The 23,825-nt window shown below is 46.2% G+C and overlaps 1 protein-coding gene across 2 annotated transcripts in view; it reads left to right on the top strand.

Moving 5' to 3' along the window:
* NCAPH (non-SMC condensin I complex subunit H) overlaps window positions 1-22,783 on the top strand; it is a 41,424-nt gene extending 18,641 nt beyond the window's left edge. For both annotated transcript variants that reach the window (XM_034659585.1, XM_011233888.3), the window contains 12 exons: window positions 3,265-3,454; window positions 4,793-4,884; window positions 5,604-5,809; window positions 10,181-10,329; window positions 10,738-10,844; window positions 11,410-11,532; window positions 13,959-14,069; window positions 15,289-15,465; window positions 16,697-16,810; window positions 18,465-18,556; window positions 18,958-19,033; window positions 22,256-22,783. In XM_034659585.1, the coding sequence (XP_034515476.1) occupies window positions 3,265-3,454; window positions 4,793-4,884; window positions 5,604-5,809; window positions 10,181-10,329; window positions 10,738-10,844; window positions 11,410-11,532; window positions 13,959-14,069; window positions 15,289-15,465; window positions 16,697-16,810; window positions 18,465-18,556; window positions 18,958-19,033; window positions 22,256-22,315 (1,497 nt within the window). In that variant the 3' untranslated portion in view covers window positions 22,316-22,783. The remainder of the gene's footprint in view (window positions 1-3,264; window positions 3,455-4,792; window positions 4,885-5,603; window positions 5,810-10,180; window positions 10,330-10,737; window positions 10,845-11,409; window positions 11,533-13,958; window positions 14,070-15,288; window positions 15,466-16,696; window positions 16,811-18,464; window positions 18,557-18,957; window positions 19,034-22,255) is intronic.
* The last annotated feature ends 1,042 nt before the right edge of the window (window positions 22,784-23,825 follow it).

The following is a 23,825-nucleotide window of genomic DNA, read 5'->3' as shown; positions in this document are numbered from 1 at the left end:
TGAGATTAGTCCTGGTGGCCTCATGGCAGATGGTAGCTGGTAGAGAGAGCACACAGGGGGCTAGGAGTGAGGAGACTTGCCGGGTTCACTCTGAGTGATGGGGTGTTTCTGCTCTGGGCTTGCCTAGTGGCTCCAAATTCCTTGTGAGGACTTTGTGTGGATGGGCGTGGATGGGCCTGAGGAAGGTGGAAGCTCTGAGGCCAAGGCCGAAGAGGAGAGAAGGGAAACAAGGGTGGCAGGCATTTTGTGGGGAGGGAGTTGTATTTATCTATATGTCAGCATTGACCTTGGGTAGTACCAGATTTGGAGGCAGCGGGTGTCAAGTTCAGATCTTGGTTCTGCTATCTTAGCTGTATGGCCCTGGGAAAAGTTTCTGAATTTCATTTCGTTAAACTGTAGAAACAGGTTAGCACTAGTCCCATCCACATACGGGTTTTGTGGCAGTGAATCTGTTCCTGGCAAAGTGCTTTATCCATGGTAATATGTTGTCTACATCCGAAGGGGAGCCACATAATTCTCTCCTACCTTCTCTTCCTCTCCCCAACTCTCCATGTCATTCCCCCTTCTTAGATAATCTGAGTAGTAATTTTACTGTCATTCTTGCGTCTGCTTCTGGTTCTGTAGTGAAATGTCAGTTCAACAACATGGTTGGAAATTCTGTTTCCGGTCCTCTTTTTTCCGACCAGAGAGACCCAGTTCTGGGGAGCTTGAGGAGGTTTATACTAACGAGCCTTTCCCTTTGTTCTAAAGAGAAAACGAGAAAGCAGGCAGCGCTGCTCCCCCTCAGCCTGTGGTGGTCAGCCACAGTTACGCCAAATGAAACCACTAGTCTTGAAGAAACACTGAGGACCCCAATCCTAGGAAGCTTTTTTGCTCTGTAATCTGCATAAACTTGTAATAGCCCAAAGCCTAATTTGGAAGATAAACAAGAGCAAGGGATTGTCAGAAACCTCGAGTTGGAAGTTTCAACTGTTTCTTGAACACTCATTCTCTTGGAGATGGTGTGGAGATGAGAAAGCAATGGTGTGGGTGTGTCGAGACCAGGTGAGAACTCTCATTTGCGTATGAGCTGATGTGTTTTGGACACAGCTCTCTGTGTGCAGAATGTTTGCTGTCATAGGAGATTCCAACCTGATTATGCTCCAGTTCTTTATACCATGAGAGCACAAATGGATACAATGCAAGGAAGTTCAAGGCACATACTATAGGAAGTCAGAGTGGGTGGAGGTCAGAGTTTATGGAAGAGGTGAAATTTCAACTGAGCCTTAAAGGAAAGGTAGGTATTTGTCACATGGACCTTGCCAGGAAGGTGATTCTAGGCAGACACACAAGCAAAGGCCACGTAACAGGAAAGTTCTGGTTCTTTAAGGAGCTGGACAGTGTACAAGTTTGGCGAGAGCCCAGGATTTACTCAAAAGGCTGAAACAACCCTAGACTTTACCATGCAGCTGTGGTCTACCAAGGTCTCCTTTCACTGTTTCTCTTCCTTGCTGTGGACCCTTGTTTGAAAAGGTTCACCTGCCCGGGGTGCTTGTCTGGCTCAGTCTGTAGCGCATGCGGCACTTGATCTTGGGGTCATGAGTTCAAGCCCCATGCTGGGTGTAGCAATTACTTTAAAAAAAAAAAAAAAAAAGACTGAAGTTTCATCTACCTAAACTATGCAGTCACCAATAATTCATTTCCCATCAAAGAGCTCAAAAATGTCAATCAGATCTAATTTCTCTGAAAGAACCATTGTTCTCACATTGCATGATGTAATTCTAGAGAAAAGTGAGGAAAATTATCTTAGTGTTTTCAGCTTTATTTTACTGTTTACAGTTTCTATGTTGACTCTTTGAAATGCCGAGTTTTCACTAACTACCCACCCAGGACCTCTCAGGGTGTGGGGCTCCAGGTAGGAAGCCAGTGCTCTGGTTGGCCTTTGAGGAAGGGAATGGGAGTAACAACACTAGTATTTTTAGGATAGGAAATGGGAGCAACCAGAGACGAGGGTTAACTAGGAGTGGGTTGTATTGGTGGCAACAGGGATGAAAAAGGAAGGGGTAGATGATAGAGATGTGCTGGGAGGAAGACCCATCAGGCTGTGTAACAGACTGCCCGAGGGGTAAGGAGACAGGGAGAATGTGGGGGTGATGTATGTGATACTCTGGGGCTGGAAGGATGCTGAGACAGGCTTATTGGGAAGGCGACAGGAGAATCTCAGTTCTGGAGAAATCAGGTTCAGAGCTAAGGGGGCCAGGAATGAGCCAGAGAGCCACATCTGTTTTCTTCCCTTAGGCCTCTTCTCTCCACAGTAGCTATGTCCTGAGACATAAAGGAGACCTGTGAACCCAATACCCAACGTATTTCCTGTCAGAGGGCCACCAGTAGAGTCAGGTGGCTTTTACCCTCTTGCCACACGTACCTGTGTCTTGCTCCATCCTCGTTCTCATGCACTGTCCCCTGGTCTGCGTCTGGGATTGCTGTCACCTGGCTGTGCCACTCCTGCTCCTTACCCTAGCCTTGGGCCCTCTTACAACCTCTCCCGTCTTTTACCCATCCATCTAGATCTGCTGACTCTGCCTATCTTTCCCTTCAGTCTCTTGGTTATGTTCTCCAAATCTGTGAAAATATTTCTGCCCAGAGTAATAATGGGATCTTGTGAACAGATCCATCACACAGGCTTTTTCCATCACACAGGCTTTTTAAGTCCACAGAATTTGTGGTGATAGCATTCTACTAGGATAGCCATTTGAAAACAGTGACTTGTAGAAAGAGACCAGCAGAAGAGTCCTTTCTGTGTGGGTTATAAAGAGATTGACACAGATTGTTCCCATTTACTGTGTACTTGAACACTTGACCACACACAAGCTTCCTTTTCAGTTGGTCTCTGCTAGGATGGGATTTTATTGATCAATTAGAAAGTCCTCCCCCCGGGGCGCCTGGGTGGCACAGCGGTTAAGCGTCTGCCTTCGGCTCAGGGCGTGATCCCGGCGTTATGGGATCGAGCCCCACATCAGGCTTCTCCGCTATGAGCCTGCTTCTTCCTCTCCCACTCCCCCTGCTTGTGTTCCCTCTCTCACTGGCTGTCTCTATCTCTGTCGAATAAATAAATAAAATCTTTAAAAAAAAAAAAAAAAGAAAGAAAGTCCTCCCCCTACTTCGATCACCTACTATTTCAGTCCGGCACACAGAGCTGCGGATGATCGGGGTCCAGTGACTTGAGATTTTGTTTGCTTTGGCTGCATCCTGTAATTTGTCGGTTCTCTCTGTTTTTATGCTCAGATCGATCCCATGTTTCAGAAGACGGCGGCCTCATTCGATGAGTGCAGCACAGCAGGGGTGTTCCTCTCTACCCTCCACTGCCATGACTACAGAAGCGAGCTGCTGTTTCCTACCGATGTCCAGACTCTGTCCATGGAAGAGCCCCTGGAGCTGCCGGATTTAGGTTGGGTGGAAATGACGGATTTAAAAGGTGAGTATGCATCACGTGCTTCACCGGAGCGTTTCAGTTCCTCTGCAGTGCCACGCTGGGCATCCTTTTGGGAGAAGCGGACTTCTCCCCCTCTCTGCAGCACAGAGGCTGACAGTGGTAGCTAACGCTCGCCTTTGCTCTTGGTCCGGGTGATCCACATCCCTCACACGCCCCTGTTAGCAGCCAGCTCTCACAGTCATGTATTAGGGTCCGGGGCCAGCCGGGAGTGTCCGAGTTTGGTCTGGGGAAACGGGCTTTCATAGGCTTTTGTTGAGCCAGGGACGCCTTGTTCTTATTTGTTTCCAATTTAGGGCGCCCTGAGAACAAGAGGGCATTGTGAGTTATTTTCAGACTCCACCTTGGTGGTCTGAGAATGGACCTGTCCATTCATTCATTCATTCATTTATCTATCTATCTATCTCTCTATCTCTCTATCTATCTATCTATCAGTCAATCAGAGATAGAGCGCACATGAGTACAAGCAGGGGGAGCAGCAGGCGGAGGGAGAAATAGACTCCCTGCTGAGCAGGGAGCCCGATGCAGGACTCGATCCCAGGACCCTGGGATCATGACCTGAGCCTAAGGCAGACACTTAACCAGCTGAGCCACCCAGGTGCCCCTGAACTTGTCCTTTTGTCAGCCCCTCTTACTGGCCTGGCAAGGGTTTTATTCCCCCTCCCATCCTACCTCCACACCTCTCTGGGGGGATCGTCAAGAATGTTGTGACCAGTGTGGGTGGCAGGAAGGCCAGGTGCCGTAATACAGTAGCTACGCTTGTGTGCGTCATTTTTGTGTGATATATGAAATTGATTCTCCCCTTCTAGGACTACGCAGATGTTACACGGCCTGCTTTCCTCCTGTCCATTCTTGTCTAAAGTTTTCTGAGTACATGTATTTGTGCTAGCAGTCTCTTCTCCAAGTTTATGCTCTCAACTGGGACTTTTAATTCTGTGAGGTTGCTAGTTTAGAACTAAAATAAGTAACATTGTGTGATTGGTTGTGCGGTCAGGACACTTTAAGGAAAGGTTTTTGATTTCCCAACTCCAGCATAGGGCACAGAGTCCATTTCAGGGTCAAATGTCTCTGCTTCAGGCTTCTGCCCTAATGTTTTACCAATTCTTGGAGTGCCAGTGTGGAGCCTACCTCCAGTGTGGGCGTGTTGTCCAAGCACTACCCTCTGCCTGGACAGAAGTCTGGGACCTGGCGCTTGGGCACCAGCCAGCCTCTGCCACAGAACAGGGGGTGACTGAGCCTGTCTTCTGCACCGTGCTGCCCTGGTCACTCTGAGTGGGGGGAGTGTGCTCTATCCACACTTCTGCCGTCTCTTGTCCTCTCCAGTGCCCATGCAGCAGTGTGTGGAGGACGGCCAGATCTGCCCTTCCCTGGCCGGGTTCCAGTTTACCAAATGGGACAGTGAGACACATAATGAGGTGAGTTCAACTTCTAGACTTCTGAGGGCTCTGGGCATTTGTCCAACCGCTCGTGGTTTCAGTGAGATGGCCCAAGACAAGTTCTGCCCAGTGAGAACCCAAACCGTGGCATCATTTTTATTTAGCCAGGAGTACAGAAAATATTTCCCTTGGCACTTCTGTAGGGACTAAAACCTGGGGGGTAGGAATGGAGGGTGAGGCAGCCCTGTCATTCCTGGGTGCACATTTTTTTTTTTATCGGCTATCCCCTTGAACACGGTTAACACCAGGCCTTTGGTCTCAGGCTGCTGTCAGGCTCAAGGAATTTCCTGCTCTTCGAGATTGAGTCCCTTGGCACAGAGTTTCCTGAGAAACTGTCATGTGTAAAGCTTTCCTGTCTATTTTTAGCATGGCCCCCTTTAGCCTACTTACTATCACTTCCAGAATAAATGGTCTCCATGGAAAACTGTTTTCTCTAAACATGTAGTTAATGGATGCAGATTCCTGTTTCATGTTCTATGAAATGTCCCTAACGACAACACAGCCTCATCCTGTGCTGCACAATATAAACTTCCTCATGAGAACCTTGACTCTGGGGAGGGGGAGGTGGGAGGAGAGGCTGGAACCTGGAACTTCGGGCTGTGAAGGCACATCCGGGCAGGCTGTTACCCCCGCGGTGACTGGGGTGGCTGTGGGGACGGGGAGAACTAGAGGACCCTCTCTCTGTTTGTCCTCTCCAGTCTGTCTCTGCCCTGGTAGACAAGTTCAAGAAAAACGAGCAGGTGTTTGACATCAACGCTGAGGTAGAGGAGAGTGACTGCGAGGACTTCCCTGATGGGCCCATGGAGGACGACTTTGACGCGAACGATGGACCTGAACACAGCACCTCCGGGGATCACACCGAGCTCAGGAGCTGGAAGGAGCCCTGCCACCCTCAAAGCTGCCCGTAAGGCTCTCAGGGCCACGGAAGTGTTCCCAGAGGAGCTTTCTATTGGTTCTTCACAGATTTCCTGCTGGGACCGTCTCATTTCATCCCCGAGACTGGCTAGCCTGGTGTGCTGGCCACGTTGTCCATGCAGGCTGAGCCATTCTGACTCATGGTGGAATCATACCTGCCTGTGAATGTTGGCTCAGCCACCTATTGGTGACATTGCAGGAGTTTGTAAGGATAAAATTAAAATGTGTAAAGGGCTGGAGAAAAGTACCTGGGATATAGGCGCTGCTTTGGTAGTGTGGAGTGTGCTTTCTCCCCACGATGTGTAGTCTGGCTTTTGGCTACATTGCTCCATATCGGTTATAGACAGGAACAGGCTTATGTGTTGGTTGCAGAAACAAAGTGGCCCCTGCCTGAAGGGTCAGGCAAAGAGGAGGGGCCAGGCAGTGTTGGGTTAACCAGATAGACCAGGGACAAGGAAAGCAGGGGAAACTAAAAAACCAGATGAAACCGAGCACGTTGGGCAGGAAGAGAGGCGGTAGAATTGGTTTATAGCAATTTAAATTTCTTATTACTCTAGTAGCCCTAGACGGAAATCAGAACTTTGTTGGCCTTTATTTAATTGTACTTAAGAGATTAGTACTGTTTTAATTTTGAATATGATTCCCATAATCCTGTGGCACTCTAAAGGTCGTGAATGGGCTTGGTGTAGCAGATTCCATGAGACTACAGTGAACAGTCCCTCTGATAACTCCTGTGCCTATAACAATTTTGCATTTGGGGACAGGGGATGGCCAGGCTGTTTAGTATCAGGTAAAACTTTTGAAGTTGTCTAGGATAACTTGTCTGCTCATGTGGGAAATGATTAGATTGATAATGTCCCTTCACATCTGAGTAGAAGTTGACGGGCTAAACATTTGGCACCTCAAGGCAAAACTACCCAACGAGGCCCTTTGGCACCCTCCTTTCCTCTCCTGATTTTACTATTGGTATACCTGCAATTTGTCCCTGTGCCCATCCTATCTTCTACGAAGTGAAAAATGGCAGGCACGTTGGTGGGATGAGCTCTTTTAATCCATTTTTCTTTCTTTCTTTTTTTTTTTTGAAGATTTTATTTATTTTTCAGAGAGAGAGAGTGCGTGCGCACAAGCACAATCAGGGGAGCAGCAGGCAGAGGGAGAAGCTGACTCCCTGCTGAGCAAGGACACTCCCCCCGCCCATGCAGGTCCTGGGATCATGACCTGAGCCGAAGGCAGACACTTAACCAACTGAGCCACCCAGGTGTCCCCCTTTAATCCATTTTCAAATGTCAAAGAACAGCTGTCACTTTTCCTGACATCTGAGGAACTGACGGTAGCAAAGGGCTTTAGTCACTTCCATTTGTTACTTTCAACAAATATCTGCGCTTCTCTCCCCAGTTTCAAACAGAATGAAATCTTAGGATCCATCCTACTGAGTGCTTTAGGGGCAGGGTGATTAGGTTCTAGCCTAAGGTTTTGTCCAGCTTGAAATCCTTACCCTCGGCATGGCGCTGGCCTTTCCCGAGAGCTCAGTATTTAAACTGCACAGACTTGATGGCCGTGCACAGCTATGAGATGTGGGGCAGAGGCAAGTGGCATCACCTTTTGGGATCTTTGTTTTCTCATCTGCAAGATGAAGCATTTGGTCTAGATGATAATAGTCATGTCTGAGCTCACTGAGTGCTTTATTATTCTGGCTTTGTGCCAGACACTGTACCAGGGGCCTTACCCCTGTTATCTCACATAATTTACAGAAAATAGAAAATGTAATTATTTAAGCCTTGCAACAACCTTATCATTAGGTCCTGTTGTCCACATTTCACAGATGAGAAAACAGGCTCAGAGAAACTAAGTAATGGGATGGAGCTGGGTATCACTCAGGGCCTTTGACCAATTCTGGCTGCATGTGATGAACTTTGGATAGGAGGCCCCACCCCAGAGCATTTAACTGAGAGTCCTTGAGTCCAGGCTTTGCATCACATTTCCCCAACCTCCCTGGTGATTGTAGTATGCACCCGAGATAGCAAACACTGTACTGGACTGAAAGGTTGTTTTGTTTTGTTTTAAGATTTTATTTATTTATTTGAGAGAGAGACTACAAGCAGGGGAGCGGCAAGCAGAGGGAGAGGGAGAAGCAGGCTTCCCACTGAGAGGGAGCCCAACGTGGGGCTCGATCCCAGGACCCTGAGATCATGACCTGAGCCGAAGGCAGATGCTGAACCAACTGAGCCACTCAGGCGCCCCTGGATTGAAAGGTCTTTAAGGGCTTCTCTAGGTCAAGGTGGGGTAGGGCAGGGTTGAATCATAAATACCAGTGTTCTGGAGGGTGCCCCGTGTTATCAGTCCTTGGATGGCAACACTTGGACCACTGTACGCATCGTACATTAACAAGGCCGGGCCTCACAAAGTGCTGTATGTCCCACGGCAGCTTGGGCGCACTCCCTCTTCCTGCAGCAGTGGCACGTGTGTGCTCTAGCCAGTCTCTCTGGGACAGTTGCTTGCTCTGGTTAAAGACCTAGCCTGTGGTCCAGGCCCACACCACACCCTGCTCCGTGCACGCAGGAATGAGGCATTCTGCTACGTGCACCGGGAGGTGCTGGGAGTCCGCTGGGAGGAGACCTTTCACTGCAGGTATTAGTGCGAAGTGCTGAACTGGCGCCAACTTGGAGGGGCCCTGTGGTTGGGGGACAGGTAGAAGAAGTGGTTCCCCCAGAGGGGATGAGAGAAGTTTGATGGAGAACTGAGGAGGCTGGGAAGTAGGGTGGTTGCTGAGTCGGGCAGCTGGGACCATTAGGGTGCCTGCCACATAGTGTTGTGTATTGCAAGATAGAACGGCTGGAGTTCAGGCCTCAATGGCCTTAGTCCCACCCTGGCCCAGAGAGTCTTAGAGGATGGGAGCCAAACTTTTTGTAGCTTTGCCTATAAGTTCCCAATTAATTCCCAACCTGACCACCAAAACAGAAGAGTACCTGTGAGAACTGAGCAGAGATTCCACTGAAGCCATCTCCTTTCTTCCTCTGGAGCTCACAGTGCAGTACAATTGTTACTTAGTAACATAGAGGCATTCTACATACTAGAAATGTGACTTTTTTAGTACATTCTAATTTTTAAAATTAAATTTTAGGGGCATCTGGCTGGCTCAGTTGGTAGAGCGTGTGACTTGATCTCAGGGTTGTAAGTTCAACTCCCACATTGGGTGGAGAGATTACTTAAAAATCTCTAAAAAGAATAATAAAATTTAAGTTTTAATTATACAATAAAATAGACAAATACAGTTTCCTGGTTTTAAAGTAAAGATTCTGTAGATAAAAGCCAAGTCCTCTTTTAAAGCTTTTTAACCTTATTCCACAAGGCTTGGTGTAAAGAGGGTGTATATGTTTGGCTCAGTGTAGATAAAAAGCAGCTCAGTGTCTGAGGTTTCCTTGTTACCTTTACCTTTAGAGGGCAGTATAGCGGCACTAATGTACTTTCTGCATCAGGCCTGTGGTCGAAAGCTACCCACACATACTAGTACATTGCAGAAAGGTTGAAAAACCAAACCCAAACTACCATGCTGGACTAGCCAGTTAGACTTCACACACAGCAAAGAACAAAGCTAGTTGGCTTACAGATTATAAGTGCCTCCCCCAATCATTTGGGGGACAAATCAGAATAGCATCTATTCACTTTAAGTAGATACTACAGGTGTTATTGGAACCCTCACTTAAGGAAGGATGGTAAAGACAGATTATCCTCTTGTATGGCAGGAAGCCTTGTGTTTGGAACGATCTTGAGGCTGATTCAGAGAATTGTGTCCTACTCCCAGCTCTGGCATTTTACGAACTGCAGTCTTACATAAAAACTTACTGTCTCTCCAGGGCACCTGGGTGGCTAAGTCGGTTAAGCATCTTCCTTTGGCTCAGGTCATGATCCTGGAGTCCTGGAATTGAGCCCCACATCAGGCTCCCTGCTTAGAGGGGAGTCTGCTTCTCCCTGTGACCCTCCTTCTTCTTGTGCACTTTCTCAAATAAATAAATAAAATCTTCAGAAAAAAACCCTAACCTTCTCTCTGCCACTGTTTCCTTGTCTCTAAAATGGGTAAATTTGCATTTCATGAAACAATTTAAAACCTTGTGTAGCTATGATCATATTGTCGTAAAATTAAGAGAAACAAAAGCACTTGATGAGGTTGAAACTAATTATTAATGATGAAATATTTATATTGGACTTGCTCTTAGAAATGCTGCTCATCTGTGGAAAAGTGGGTAGGTAGAGTCTTCAATTTCATCACATGCTGCTTTGCACGTAAATGGCATGATTGTGTTATGTATATTGACATGAACACAGTTGGACATGTAAAAACATGATTTCATGTGTGTTTCAGGGAGGAAATGATTCCCCTTGGGGATGGAGACATTAGGACCATGTGCCCCCTTCTGTCCATGAAACCTGGAGAATATTCCTATTTTAGTCCCCGTACCATGTCAATGTGGGCTGGTCCGGACCACTGGCGTTTTAGACCCCGACTCAAACGTATGTACTTCTAAGTTTGAACATATGTACTTCCAAGTATGAACTTTAACAGATAGTGTTGATGATTATCCAGTATCCACGTGACTTCAGACAGTGGCCATACGTGGGAATGACCACAGGCTTACAAGGCAGGACTCTAGAACTCTGAAGGGCCGTGCCAGCATTATGTGTTTTGCATTCTCTCTTTGAAAAGAAGGGATTAATTAGCATATTTTTAATTGTGTTTTGTAAGCAAGACCACACATTATAAGTTAAGGATGAAACTAGGCATATGGTTTGCCTTTCCTTATGCTGTTATGCTCAGACAAAAATGCCGAGCATTTTTGCGGTTGATAAGATCTTGCAAAATGGGTACATAATATTGTCCACAGAGGTGAACAGTGTTGACATCTGTGTTCATTTCTGCAGATGATGCTTCCTCCAAATCAGAGAACAAAAAGAAGAGTACAAAGAAAGATTTTGAAATTGACTTTGATGATGATATTGACTTTGACGTGTATTTTAAAAAAACAAAGGTTTGTGCTAGATTTATTAGCATTTATGCTTTCTTAAATTGCTCTTTTCACTCTTTTCAGATATGATTTTTTTAAAATTCATTACAAATTTAAGTTTTAGAGTAAATGGATGGTTTCATTCTCCCTCAAACTCTGGAGGAATTAAGAAATAGCTCTGAACTCAGTGGCAGATAAAATCAAGTTTAGAATATGAATAATATCTAGCAAAATCAGTCTTTTACACAGAACTGGGAACTCTGACAGTAGACTAGTACTGCCCAAATCCTTCCCAAGCTAGTTAAAAAATATATATATATGTTTTGACCATTCTTATTAAAGATGCTTAGGGCTGCCTGTGTGGTTCAATTGCTTAAACATCCAACTCTTGATTTTGGCTCAAGTCATGATCTCGGGGTTGTGAGATTGAGCCCTGCAACAGACTCTGTGTTCAGCATGGAGCCTGCTTAAGATTCTCTCTCTCCCTCTGCCACCCTCCCACTGCTCCCCCGTGTGTGCTCTCTTGATTTCTCACTCTCAAAAAAAAAAAAAAAAAAAAAGGCCTAAAAACTTGTTTTTTTATTAATAGGCTTCTACTATTCTGGCCAAGTCCACTTTGGAGAACCAGAACTGGAGAGCCACAACTCTTCCCACGGATTTCCTCTACGAGACTGATCATCTTGTCCAGCTGCATCTCAAACCAGGCACCAGGGTGAGGCTGCTCCGTGGTTCCTCCAGGCTGCTGCTGTCGAACGTGCTGATAGCATGGGAGGCATCAGATGGTTGGCAGTGTGACTGTCAGCCCGTGCCTTCAAGGAAAGGGAGAGCACGAGGGGAGGGGAATGTGTTAGCCAGGGGCCGTCCGCTGGCGATGCAACAGGTGTAGCAAAGCTAAAGGGAAATCTTAGGGGATAGACACACGCTAAAGATTTGGAAATACTGGCGAGACTGCTGGGTGGCCGGTGAGGCCTATGTGCTGAAATGCTAGGGGGATAAACAGTCTTTCGTTGAGGTTTTTACAAGATGATAGTTATTTCTTGATTCTCTCACCTTCTCATCGAAGTTATGGATTCACTAGCCAGGCCATACTGCCTTCCTCATGGTCAAGGTGTAGACACGAGCCCCGCTGTGACTTGTGGGATAATGTGGGTGCCAAGCACCTGACCGTGCAGTCCTCAGGGAGTTCTCTACTGCTGTGCAACCTTCCTGGGCTCCTAAGAGGCTCCTCTGTTCCGATGAGCATCTAGGCTATCGGGTGCTGGAGCCCAGTGGCTGCTCACTTCATCTGCCCGTGGCTCTTCTGGCGATGCCGGTAGCAAGCGCAGGTCCCTGTTGCCAGGGTTACCAGGCAGCGGCTCCTGCTAAGTTCTGTTTTACCTGAAACCTCTGCTCATTTGCATTCCTAGGTGTTCTGGTCTTATGGCGTCATAGACACAAACTGTGTTCAGTTTCCTCTTCCTTATTTTGCCTGTTTCTCTACAACGCCTTAATCATAATGCATACAGTTCCCTGAATTCACTCTCTCTCATTGTGTTTTTATAAACCAACAAATGTATTTTTCTTTTTAATCTGTACTGTTTACTTAACAGAAATACTCTTACAAATGAAGAAAGGAATACGAAGTTGTAGCAGTAGTAGAAATGATGGCTGTGGTCAGTGTCGGTTAGATGCTAGCCCTGTCATCGTGTTCTAATGGGAAAATGCGGCCCTGCCTCAGAAGAGCAGGATGGTAGGACACTTCTACCAATCCTTGCCCAGCCTGGAGCTGCTTTCTGTGGCTGCAAGCCAACCCCTTCCCTCAAGCCCTTATCAGGAGAATTTGAAGACTGTGGCCTTAGGTGGGAATTTGCATATTCATTAGGTCATTACATTCCAGGGGTGGTGGTGGTGTTTTTTTTTTTGTTTTTTTTTTTGTTTTTTTTTTTAGAGTTATCTCTTACCGAAGAAAGAACTTCTGCTTCAGATTGTCCACAGGGTCAGAGTCACTGTGTGTGGTAGGGCAGCCAGGTAGCAGGAGCTGGAGATCCCTGTCCTTCCCGCAGGGCTACACAGGAAAAATGACTATTAAACTCTGGACACCCTGGAAACTAAATGCTGGATTAATAAGCATTTTTGTCTAGAGACCATACAGATCAACCATCCAGTTTAATATCTTATAAGGGGATTCTAGTAGCAACCAGCTGATACACAAGGGGGTCACGTCCCTTTCCTGAAACAATTCCTGTAGACTATGGACAATTTAGAGTGTGCCTGAAGGAGAGTATCCTAAATGGAGAGGGATTTAGAAATGGTGTCCTATGAGGAACTGTGGAAGAAAGAGGACTTTTCTTAAGTCAATAAATACCTATTGTTGAATATTATTTTTGGATTTGTATTATAAAAACATTGTGAGGGGGGGTTTTTTTGGCTGCTTTTGGAATATATCGTTGTATTAAAATACTCAGTATGCTTTGTAAATTGTACATACCTTCAGCCTCATTTCCTCCACCCCAAAGACACAAACCCAAGTAAAAACCACTGGTCTAATGGCCAGCAAATATCTGAAGGGCTGTGGTCACAGGCATTCCCAAAGAGGAGGCAGACTTGTTCCATAAGGCTCTGGAAGGCAGAACAAAGACTTGGGGGTGTAATGACAGGGAGAAGAACTGGATGTTTCTCCGTATAGCTATGTAGGAGCAGTGATTGCCCCAGAAATGGAACAAGCTGTCTGTGAATTAAAATCTTGAGTGGGTTTTCTCTCAGAATTGTTTGAGTGGCAGCAAGTTGACTTCTTTTCAGATAGCTATAGGCAGTTTTGTTTTTTAATGAACCCTTTTTCAAATGAAGTTGTGTGCAGACCTAATTGCAAACCAGCTGCTCTAATATATTTGGGATGGATGGAGTCTCCAAGCCCTGCTACCCTGGGGCTTGCTCTAGAATGGAGGGAGCCTGCTTCTCCCTCTGTCTGCCAGTCCACCCGCTTATGCACGTGCTCTCTCTCTCTTTCTCTCTGTCAAATAAATAAATAAATAAATAAATAAAATCTTTACCAAAAAAAAAAAAAAAAACCAAAAAAAACCACTAAGGTTATTATCCAACCTAGGTTAGAGCTGCTTTTCTAGAAATTGCTTTGTGCAGTTGTTCTTTTCTTCATTCTAGTTACTTAAGACGGCCCAAGGCCAGAGAGCAGGAACTGAACATTATGAAGAAATTGGAGACTATGATTACAACAACCCTAACGACACCTCCAACTTTTGCCCTGGATTACAGGTAAAAGGAGAGAAGAGCTCTGTCCTCTCTTGTAAGTAGAAGAGCCTTTCATGTACCCCTTCCCCTCTCTTTCCTACATGGCGGAAGGCTGTAGGAAATTCTGAATCAGGTGGGGGCGTGTGGCTGCCTGCCCTGCCCCCCAGGCATCAGGAAATGGAGCAAAGCTGAGGAAACAGCCAAAACCTTGGCCTGCTTTACCTCAAGCCCTGTATGTGGAAAGGGAATGGTCCTACTCTAATAAACCAGTCAATGTCTTTAGCGTTTGCAAAGCACTTATTTTGGCTATTTTGGGATTTCAGAGGAAAATACTCCTTGCTTTTAGGAGCTAATATTTTTGCCTAGGGAGACAGGACATATAGACGTGTGAAGATGGTGTGGTCCGAAAGGGAAAAGTCTATGCGGTAGCCTTGGGAGACCGGGCTTGTAGCTCTGATCTTGGTTCTTATGTTGTGAATTTATACAAGCCACTCCCCATCTTTAGATCTTGGTTTAGACTAAATAATCTCACTATTCCTTTTGTGAGTCCACAAATGAGATGGCAAATGTGAATAACAGAAAGGGGAAAAATATTAAGTCTCCTCTGTGTCCCTGTGGGGTGAGGGACAAGAACTGAAGAATAGTTTGTTCCCCTTATCATCTTCCTTGGAGGAGAGTTGAGTTGTTACCTTTTAGTGAAAATCCAGACGGATCTCTTGGCGAGTGCCTCTCACATTTTTAGGGGGTATAAGAATCACCCAAAGAGCCTGCTCAAAAACCAAGTCCTAGGCTCCAGCCCAGAGATCTGACCCATTCCTACTGGGCTTGGTGCAAGAAGGACTTTTTCACGGCTCCCAGGCAGGACCTCTGCTGCCGGCTGGTGACCCCTGGCACCTCTTATGCTCACATTGGGTGAGGCATGTGGGTCAGATCCCTGGTGTTTTGGAAATGCTTTCCATAAAATGAAATCTTAAATTGGCTAGAAGCTAAGAGGGACACTGATAGTTGTGATTATTCCTTTTAACTTGCTCTAGAGGTCTTAGTTAACAGATACCTTCCTCATAGGGTTTATGTGTAACAGGAAGATAACTGGAGACACCTTGAAGTCCATCCTAGGCTTGACTCACATAATGAACTCTCAGATGCTTTGCTTTTAATGTGTGAATACAGAGTCTTTTTCAAGGGTACTTCGAAGCCTCTCAGGCGGCTTCTGCCAAACTTGAAAATCTGTTTCCTTGCCCAGGCTGCTGACAGTGATTACGAAGAGTCAGATGACTTATTCGTGGGACCAGCTGGAACCTTTGATCTTACATCCTGCCAGCCACCTAAGACAGCACAAGAGAATGGTGTCGTGCCTGAAGTGCAAGGATTGGACATCACCACTTATGGGGAGTCGAATCTGGTAGCTGAGCCTCAGAAGGTAAAAATGAAAGCCAAGAATTATGTTAGATTGTTTGCCTGAGATCTATTTAATTTTCCTCCTATATGAGAGTCACACTGGTCTGGACTTGATTTTTTTTTTTTCCTTTCTTGATTTTAACCTGTTACTCTCCAGGTGGCTGACTCTTAAATAGGGCCATGTTGAGAATGAGCTGATGGCTAATAAAGTTTGTGTGAAACTAGCCATCTCTTCAGAGATGTTTATAAACCATATGACTGGAGGCAAAGTGGTAAAGGATGTGAATGAAGGCTGCAGGCAGGGAAAATGGGTTTCTGTGCTGTTTGGGTGAGGCTAGCAATATGGCTCTAGAAAATCTTGGCCTGGGACGCCTGGCTGGCTCAGTCTGTGAAGCATGAGACTCTTGATCTCAGGGTTGTGAGTTCAAGCCCCATGTTGGATGTAGAGATTACTTAAAAATAAAATGTGTGTATTTATTTATTTATTTATTTATTTATTTTAAAGATTTTATTTATTTATTTGACAGAGAGAGACAGCCAGCGAGAGAGGGAACACAAGCAGGGGGAGTGGGAGAGGAAGAAGCGGGCTCCCAGCAGAGGAGCCTGATGTGGGGCTTGATCCCAGAACGCCGGGATCACGCCCTGAGCCGAAGGCAGACGCTTAACAACTGCTCCACCTAGGCACCCCTAAAATGTTTTTTTTAAAGATTTTTTTTTTTTTTTAATTTATTCAACAGAGATAGAGACAGCCAGTGAGAGAGGGAACACAAGCAGGGGGAGTAGGAGAGGAAGAAGCAGGCTCACAGCAGAGGAGCCTGACGTGGGGCTCGAACCCGTAACGCTGGGATCACGCCCTGAGTCGAAGGCAGATGCCCAAACCGCTGTGCCACCCAGGCGCCCCACCCCTAAAATGTTTTTTAAAAAGAAAAAAAAAGAAAGAAAATCTTGGCCAGATGCATTAAGCATCTGTCCCATACCAGGTGACAGGCTTGGTGATTTCATAAATATTTGATTGACCTGTCTCTTTTACACTGAATTCCAGGTTAGTCTTAATGTAGACTGCACTTGATCAACAAGAAATTTGATTGAAAGGAGGGACTCTGTTTTGGAATATCCAAAGGAAGCTCTGTGACTTCTTTGATAAGACTAAACCAGATTCTTTATTTAAACTCCAGACTTTTGATTTCACAATGGGTTGATGGGACATGTTTCTTTATTTGGCTTAATTTTACTTTGTCACATGTCCATTTTAGGTAAATAAAATTGAAATTCATTATGCCAAGACTGCCAAAAGGATGGACATGAAGAAGTTGAAGCAGAGCATGTGGAGTTTGCTGACCAAGTTCTCCAAGCAAGCAGACACAGAGGTAACATGTTCTGCTCACTCTCTAGGTGCCCAGTATGTGGGAGCGGAATGGCTCGTGGTTAAGGCTACAAGGTCAATAGGGTGAATACAGAAAGCATTCATTCAGAAATACAAGGAAGATCTCACCCCTCTGAAAGTGAAATGAACCAAGTATATGAACACGCAAGTCACACAAAAGGGGATACAGATGGTAGACTAGCTCATGGGACATTATTCAGCCTTGCTGGTAATCACAAAATACAAATCAAAGCATTTCATACTGCTTTAAAATAGCAGCTTTAGCAATTAAACAGTTAAACAGAGTTGAGGAAAAATTTGGTGTACATATTCATTGCTGTCCATTTAGGTTGATGAATGATGCTTTTGGAAAGCAAATGCTAACATCTCACGTGCCATAAAATGTTTAAACCCTTTGATATGTATTCTAAGTAGAAAAGTAGTAAAAAAAAAAAAATTATTTTGCTGTCAAAAGGTCTCTTTCTCCTTCAGAACAAGATGAAATGTTGACTAACTCCAATTAAATGAACTTTCAGTTAACCAGAATCCTTCCATCCTCTCTTCTGGACCTCTTCTGCTCAGGCGATGTTCTGAGATTTCTAAACTCAGCCTGTTCTCTCAAACCTTCTGCTGGCTGAGAAGTGAAAATCATGATTTGATTGAGGACCCTGAGTTGTGTAATCATGGATATCAGATAAAGCTTCAGTCATATTCATAATGTTTTATCAACTGAAACTGAACAGGATTTTACAAATGTGCTTTTTAAGAAGTAGGAAAGGGGTTCTACTTAAACTTTGAATTTAAATGACTTACAGTACTTTTTTCTTCAGGGATTCTGGTTAATGAAGGGTTTATTCTTTTTTTAAAAAATCCTTTATCATGAAAATATTCAAACAAGGCTCCTGGGTGGCTCAGTTGGTTAAGCATCTGACTCTTGATTTCGGCTCAGGCCATGGTCTCAGGGTCCTGGGTTTGAACCCCGAGTCAGGCTCTGCCCTCCGTGGGGAGTCTGCTTGAAGATTCTCTCTCTCTCCCTCTGCCCCTCTTCCCGCTTGTGCATGCTCTCTCACTCTCTCTCAAATAAATTTTTTTTAAAAAAAGAAAGAACATATTCAAAAGTAGAGAGAGAATAGTATAGTGAACACCTACTTCCAGTCATTATCACTGTTTTATCTATACTGTCCCCCATTCTGTCCTGTCACCCCATGCCTCTCACCGTGTACACATTCTGGGTTACTTTAATGCAAATACCAAACACGATATCCTTTGATAACTGCTTGCCTGATTATGGATTCTTTGCTGCCCTTGGTTGTGTAGCCCAGTTGAAGCTAAAAATCGTCATGGCTTTTGTTATTTCGTTTTTTGTTTTTTTTTTTTTCTTTAGAGGAACCTGGAAGCCTCTTCGCAATTTTTCCTTTACTGGGATTATACTGGCCATTGACATCCACATTTAGCATAACTTGGCAGTCAGTCTCATGGTCCAGGGCTAAGGCACGGAGTCCCTTTATGGGTCCCTTTTCTTCAAGATGTAACTTAGAAAATGTTTTGGTTTCATTCAGATGTAAACTTTTCAGAGCTACAACTTTGAAATTTATGTTGCTTTCTCAAAAGTGAACTGGCCCTACATGTCTGAATTCTCACTATCCTTCTTCTTTTAGACAAACCACAGTGAAAATGGAAAAGAAGAGGACCCGGGGAAGGTGGCTGAGGAGAAGATGCTCAGCGGGCTCACGAAGGACCTGCAGAAGAGGTGCGTGCCTGTGAACGCGGGGGGCTCACCGCCCCTTCCTCTGAGCCCCGGCTGAGTGCTCTAGCCTGAGCCACTAGCGCGACAGACCCTCACCGATCTGCTGTTTTAATACTTGTGGCAGTATTAAACTGTTTCTTCTTTACATTGAAAAATGGGTGAATATAGACCAACTTCAAACATGGCATAAAAAAGCATTTTTCTGCACCATTGGCTGGAATGGAACAAGTGATATTTTATTTCCCAATAAGAAACTGGAAAAACCTGCTTATAAAATGCATCTGAAATATTTCTTTGTTTCTCATTAGTTTGTTCACTGGGCATGTGTATTCATACTTGTTGAAAGAGCCTTTGTTCCTAGAACCACAGTGACCTAGCTAAATACTTGCCTCTTTGTTTTTCAGCCTGCCTCCTCTCATGGCTCAGAACCTCTCTATACCTCTGGCCTTTGCCTGTCTCCTACATTTAGCCAATGAAAAGGTAGGTAAATTGGATAAGCATGGGGGTATTCTCTATTAACAGCAACCTATTTGAGTTTTTTACCAGATCTTTCATGGGCAACCTCATGGAACATCTTGAATACAGTGACTTACACAGTACTTTCAACCCCAGAGGATTAACCAGGCACTTAGAAGTATTTTAGAAAAAGGCCATTTTCATTAGCAATGAAAATAACGAGGAGAACTCAAATGGGAAAATTTAAGTGCTGAATTGCGATCTATCAGTTCCCAACTTCAAAACATAAAGTGCTTTGATATCATGGGGTGTCAAAGGCTTTAAAGGCCAAATCCTGACAGTGCCGAAGTCAAGACACATGGCAATGTAGTGGAGAACAGAGAGGACAGATGAGGACAAAAGGAAGACAGATGCAGGAGGAGGGAATCGTAAGACATGGAGGCAGTGGCCAGCCAAGCTGGACCACCAAGAGCTGTGAACAAGGGCTTGGGACTAGAGTGTCACATCAGGGGGCAGTGGAAGTGCCAACTGTGACAGTGTGCCAGGCTCTGCAGGGTGCCACACCAGTAGCAGAGCTGAGCAACTGTGGCAGTTATCGGTGGAGCAGGCAGGGACCCATCTTGTCAAGAGTCTGTTGGTGCTGCCCGGGAGGCAGCCCAGCACACAGCCAGCGGCAACAAGCCCGGACGTGGGGTACCACGTGAGATTTGATGATATCCTTTGTGTCCCCGGGCCCCTGGTCCCTAACGCAGATGTTGGCACTGAAGTAGAGTGTCACTAGCCCTCACTGCTCTCGTGCACCCCCGGTGTAGATTCTGACCTCCCCACTGCCCCGAGCTGAGAGGGGACTCTTAGAGTGTGGCACCTGTCTGAACACCGACATGTGGTTTGAGAGGATTGATCAGATTGTAGTGGAATGCTGACAAAAACAGGGTGCTGTAGAAGTGCCCAGGATTTCCTGAGTGCCCATGTCTGACCTCTGGCCTCAAGACGAAAGTGATGCAGTGATGATTGGCTCTGTTCCGCAGGTCTGGCTTTGACTGGACTGACTGCTAGGTGCAGAGGAAGAGGGTCCCATGTAGGACGGCCTGTGTAGCTCAGCTGTCAGCCTCTCCAAAGCGGACCTACCACTGGGAGTCAGGGACCCCTTCTTCTAAGCTCATGACCTCACTGAGGAAGAAGAAAGTGTCCATTTGGCAGAAGTTAGTTTTGATTTTGGGTGGGGAAGCAACGTGGAAGAGCCAGCGAGCTGGGGTAAGTGCTGGGTGTGTCCAGCCATGGGGCCGACCGCCGAGCCTAGGCATTCATAGCTGAGGCATGAGCAGAACAGCTCAATGTCACCCCTGTCAGGGACCACTTGTACTTCCAAGGCACTCTGGATGTTTGCTGACCCAGGAGTGCTGAATTCGTGTGGCTGCTGGATGGAAGGCAGGAAGCAGCAACAGGAGAGACAATGTGTCCAGTTGAGAAGTCATGAAGACAGGACTGGGGGCCATGCAGCGCCATCCATGGTGGTTGGAAACGGTAGTGAGAATGTCTTTGTGTCATTCCTGACAAAGCCTAAGTAATCTGATGTCAGAAGCAAACTACATGAAGAAAGAATAACTAGGAGAAAAAAACGAATAAAAAGATAATATTATTATCATCCTGACAAGATATCCACAAGTGGCTCTCAGGAGGATCCCCCATCAGAGGAGGAGGGCATACAAGCCATCCATCTGTCTGACATTCTGAAGTGTGACTGCCTGATGGCCTGGAACCTCGCGCCATCTTTATGGACGTAGGTGTTGGTGAACTCTCCCAGTGGGTGTGTTCTAGCACACGCAGGCTCCTAAAGCATGGGTGTCTCCGAAGCTCAGAAACCCTTGAGTCCAAATTAAGAATGTTACTGATTTCACTCATTTGCACCAGTCTGAGAATCAGTGTTGCCCTGGGCTATGTGTCTCCACAGAAGCCTGCCTCTCCCCTGTGAGAGAGCAGCTTTATGGTCCTCACTCGGTTCCCAAGTAGACTGGGGCCAAGCAAACCCTGCTGAAAAGCATTAATGATTTTGTGGCCTCGCTGGGGTGCATAATGCTCTGGCTCCAGCACGGCTCTGCTTCCCCCAACAGCGGGGCCGGGATTGTTCATTTTGCTGTGATCAAGTGTGTCTCTAGGGGCCCACAGTGCTCAGCTTGAAGATTGGGGAGACGCACCAGTCTGGAACCACCGGGCTGAGCACTGAGGCCGTTACTGGGGCTTGGCTTTGGGCTATTTGAGAAAATTTGGCTGGTAACATTGGCCGTGTCAGTGACCACGATCATCTACAGGGATCTGCGGTAACTCAGAGCTTAGAGCCACCACGAGAAATCTCACAACACTTAATACCAGAACATGACTCTTTTTGTGGCCCTTCTCCCAGTCTTTCACTCCCTTGCGGACTCTTCATCAGCCACTCTGGTAACGAGCTCCCCTGAGAAGCGCGGTGTGATAGGGCTTGGGATGCAGTGCTGGGTGCTGGGTCCTTGGTGCCAGCATAGTGCAGCTGATTAGCCAGACTTAAACCCGACCCCGAGCCACAGAAGTCACACTTGGGGCAGGTGTGATTGCTGCTCTCCATCGTTAGCAGTAGAGGAAGGTGCACTAGCCAGGGCCGTGAGTCGTGCCTGCCCCTGGGGCCGAGGGAGGGGAGATATGCTTGTGGTGAGCTTAGACGAGACAGGCTTCAGACAGTCGTTTCATCCTGAGGGAAAGAAGTGCCCTGATTGGTGGGGAAGTCACGGGGTGGGAGTGGGGGTGTTCGGTGGAGGAAGAGCTGGGGGGGTAGGGAAAGGCCTGCGTAGATGGGAGAGAAAGGGCGCTGTCGTGGCCATCCCTAGGGCTGAGGTGATGGGGCAGTGAGGGGGAGGGCCTGGAGAAGGCCACGCATGGACACGGCTAACAGGCATGTCTTGGGTCTCCTGGTGGCTATCCACTTCTCTCAGCTCCCGCCACAGCAAACAGCTTAGCTCTTGGGCCCTTTACAGAGAGAGGTTGTTTCAGGAACCAGTGCCAACGAAGTCTTGCTTTTTGCTTCTTTTCCCTGTAGGTGGCAAGGATTTGGAATTAGCTTTATCATGCAAATTATATTTGTTGTAACAATTTTACTTACAATCATGGGACAAGCCTCATTCTTTATAGTCATTCCCCTGTTACCTTGATTAGAATCCGTGTTACGATTCTTGTATTTTTAGTATGCTGAAGTTCATGTGTTTGGTCTTCCTTCAGAATCTAAAGCTGGAAGGAACCAAGGACCTTTCCGACATTCTGGTGAGGCAAGGGGATTGAGTTTGGCCGAGAAAAGTTGGCAGAAGGGGGCTCATCGATTCTTCAGTGACCAGGACGTCTCCAGTCTGGGTGCTGCCGTGCGGCAGGGCTGTGGCAAGGCTGTAGCCCACTACCAAAGTGCCAGCTATTTTGTCTGTTCTCTTCCCTTCTCTCCCTCCCAGTCTGGGAACTAGCCCCCTGAAGTTCTGTCTTTGATTCAGCCCTGTGGTGACCACCTAGCAGGGACGAGCTGGTAAGGATACTGTTCTTGATTATGAAAACCTAGATCCAGACTTTGTATCCATGTCTAGTTTTTGTCTCCTAAGTTGATCTTTGTTGTTTTCCACACTTTTGTAGAAAATAATTTCCCAGCAGGCACTGGTTGTCTTTAAACAGCTATCTAAGCCATGCACATAAAATACATCATATGTGCACTTACAAATGTATATATATTGTGTATCCTTAAAATAAAATCATTCTGAATGATAATGCCCGCGAAAATATTTGAGTACATTCTAGGTAAGTTAGGGAGGGCTGGTCCTTTCCTTTAAGGGGGGGGATGCAGTCTTGTTAGCTAGACGATACTCGCGTGCCACTAAAGGCAGCAAGCACTTAAAGGCTCAGAGGATTTGTCTTGTAGCAGAGTAGAGGAGAGAGAAACCACTGGTTGGAGGTCAGATTTCCAGATTGGGTCCCTTGGGCCTATGAATTCTGTGGAAAAGTGATGGTAGTAAAAATTGCTAGCCTTTAAGTGACTACTAAGTACCATCTATGGATTACTTCACCTAGCCTTCTTAGCATCTCTGAGAGGAACATACTTTTATCACTCCCATTTTACAGAGAAATAGGTACTTCAAGGTAAAAGAACCTGCCTAAGGGCAGACAGCCTTCAGAGACTGACCTTGAACCAAGTAAATGCTTCTAAAGTCTTCGTTCTTAGCTCCTGTGTTATATGCTGCTTGGATCGTAGGCTCTGCTTGTAGATGTTGATCCAAGTAATTCTATCCTTGGCAGGTCCTGGGTCTCTGCCAGAGCACCCTGTCACCATTCAGTAGGTACACAGAGATCTTGGGTCAGAAGCAGTGACGTATATAATTGGAGATCACTCTTGAGAATAAAGAACTTGCTTCTAAGCCAAAAACTACACAAAACAAAACACACACCCCAGAATGTGCTTCCCAAATTGTGTCTAAAATGTTACCTGCTCTGCTATATTGAGAGGGTAGACTTGTGAATATGCTGAGTGAGGATCCATACCTGTCCTGCTGGGGCTGAGGCCTCCCACACCTTTCCCCATGCCGGGGAGTGCTGCTCCTCCCGCTCTGCTCTTACTCTCGGGAGTGCCACTAGCCAAGCTCGTGTCCTCTCTCAGTGCAACACACTTCTCTCTCATCCTCTTTCCCAGGGATGATTCACACAGAGCCTGTGTTCGCTCACATGCACATCAGGTATACCAGATGCACTGTTCGTATCTGACCAGAGAAGCAGAGTTCTCTCTGGGCTCCACTGTCACCAAACTGTTTGCCTTGGA

This window comes from Ailuropoda melanoleuca, chromosome 4, assembly GCF_002007445.2.
Source record: "Ailuropoda melanoleuca isolate Jingjing chromosome 4, ASM200744v2, whole genome shotgun sequence".
In the NCBI taxonomy this organism is placed as follows: Eukaryota; Metazoa; Chordata; class Mammalia; order Carnivora; family Ursidae; genus Ailuropoda; species Ailuropoda melanoleuca.
The sequence above is the reverse complement of the archived record's forward strand: the minus strand, read 5'-3'. Positions and strand labels throughout refer to the sequence as shown.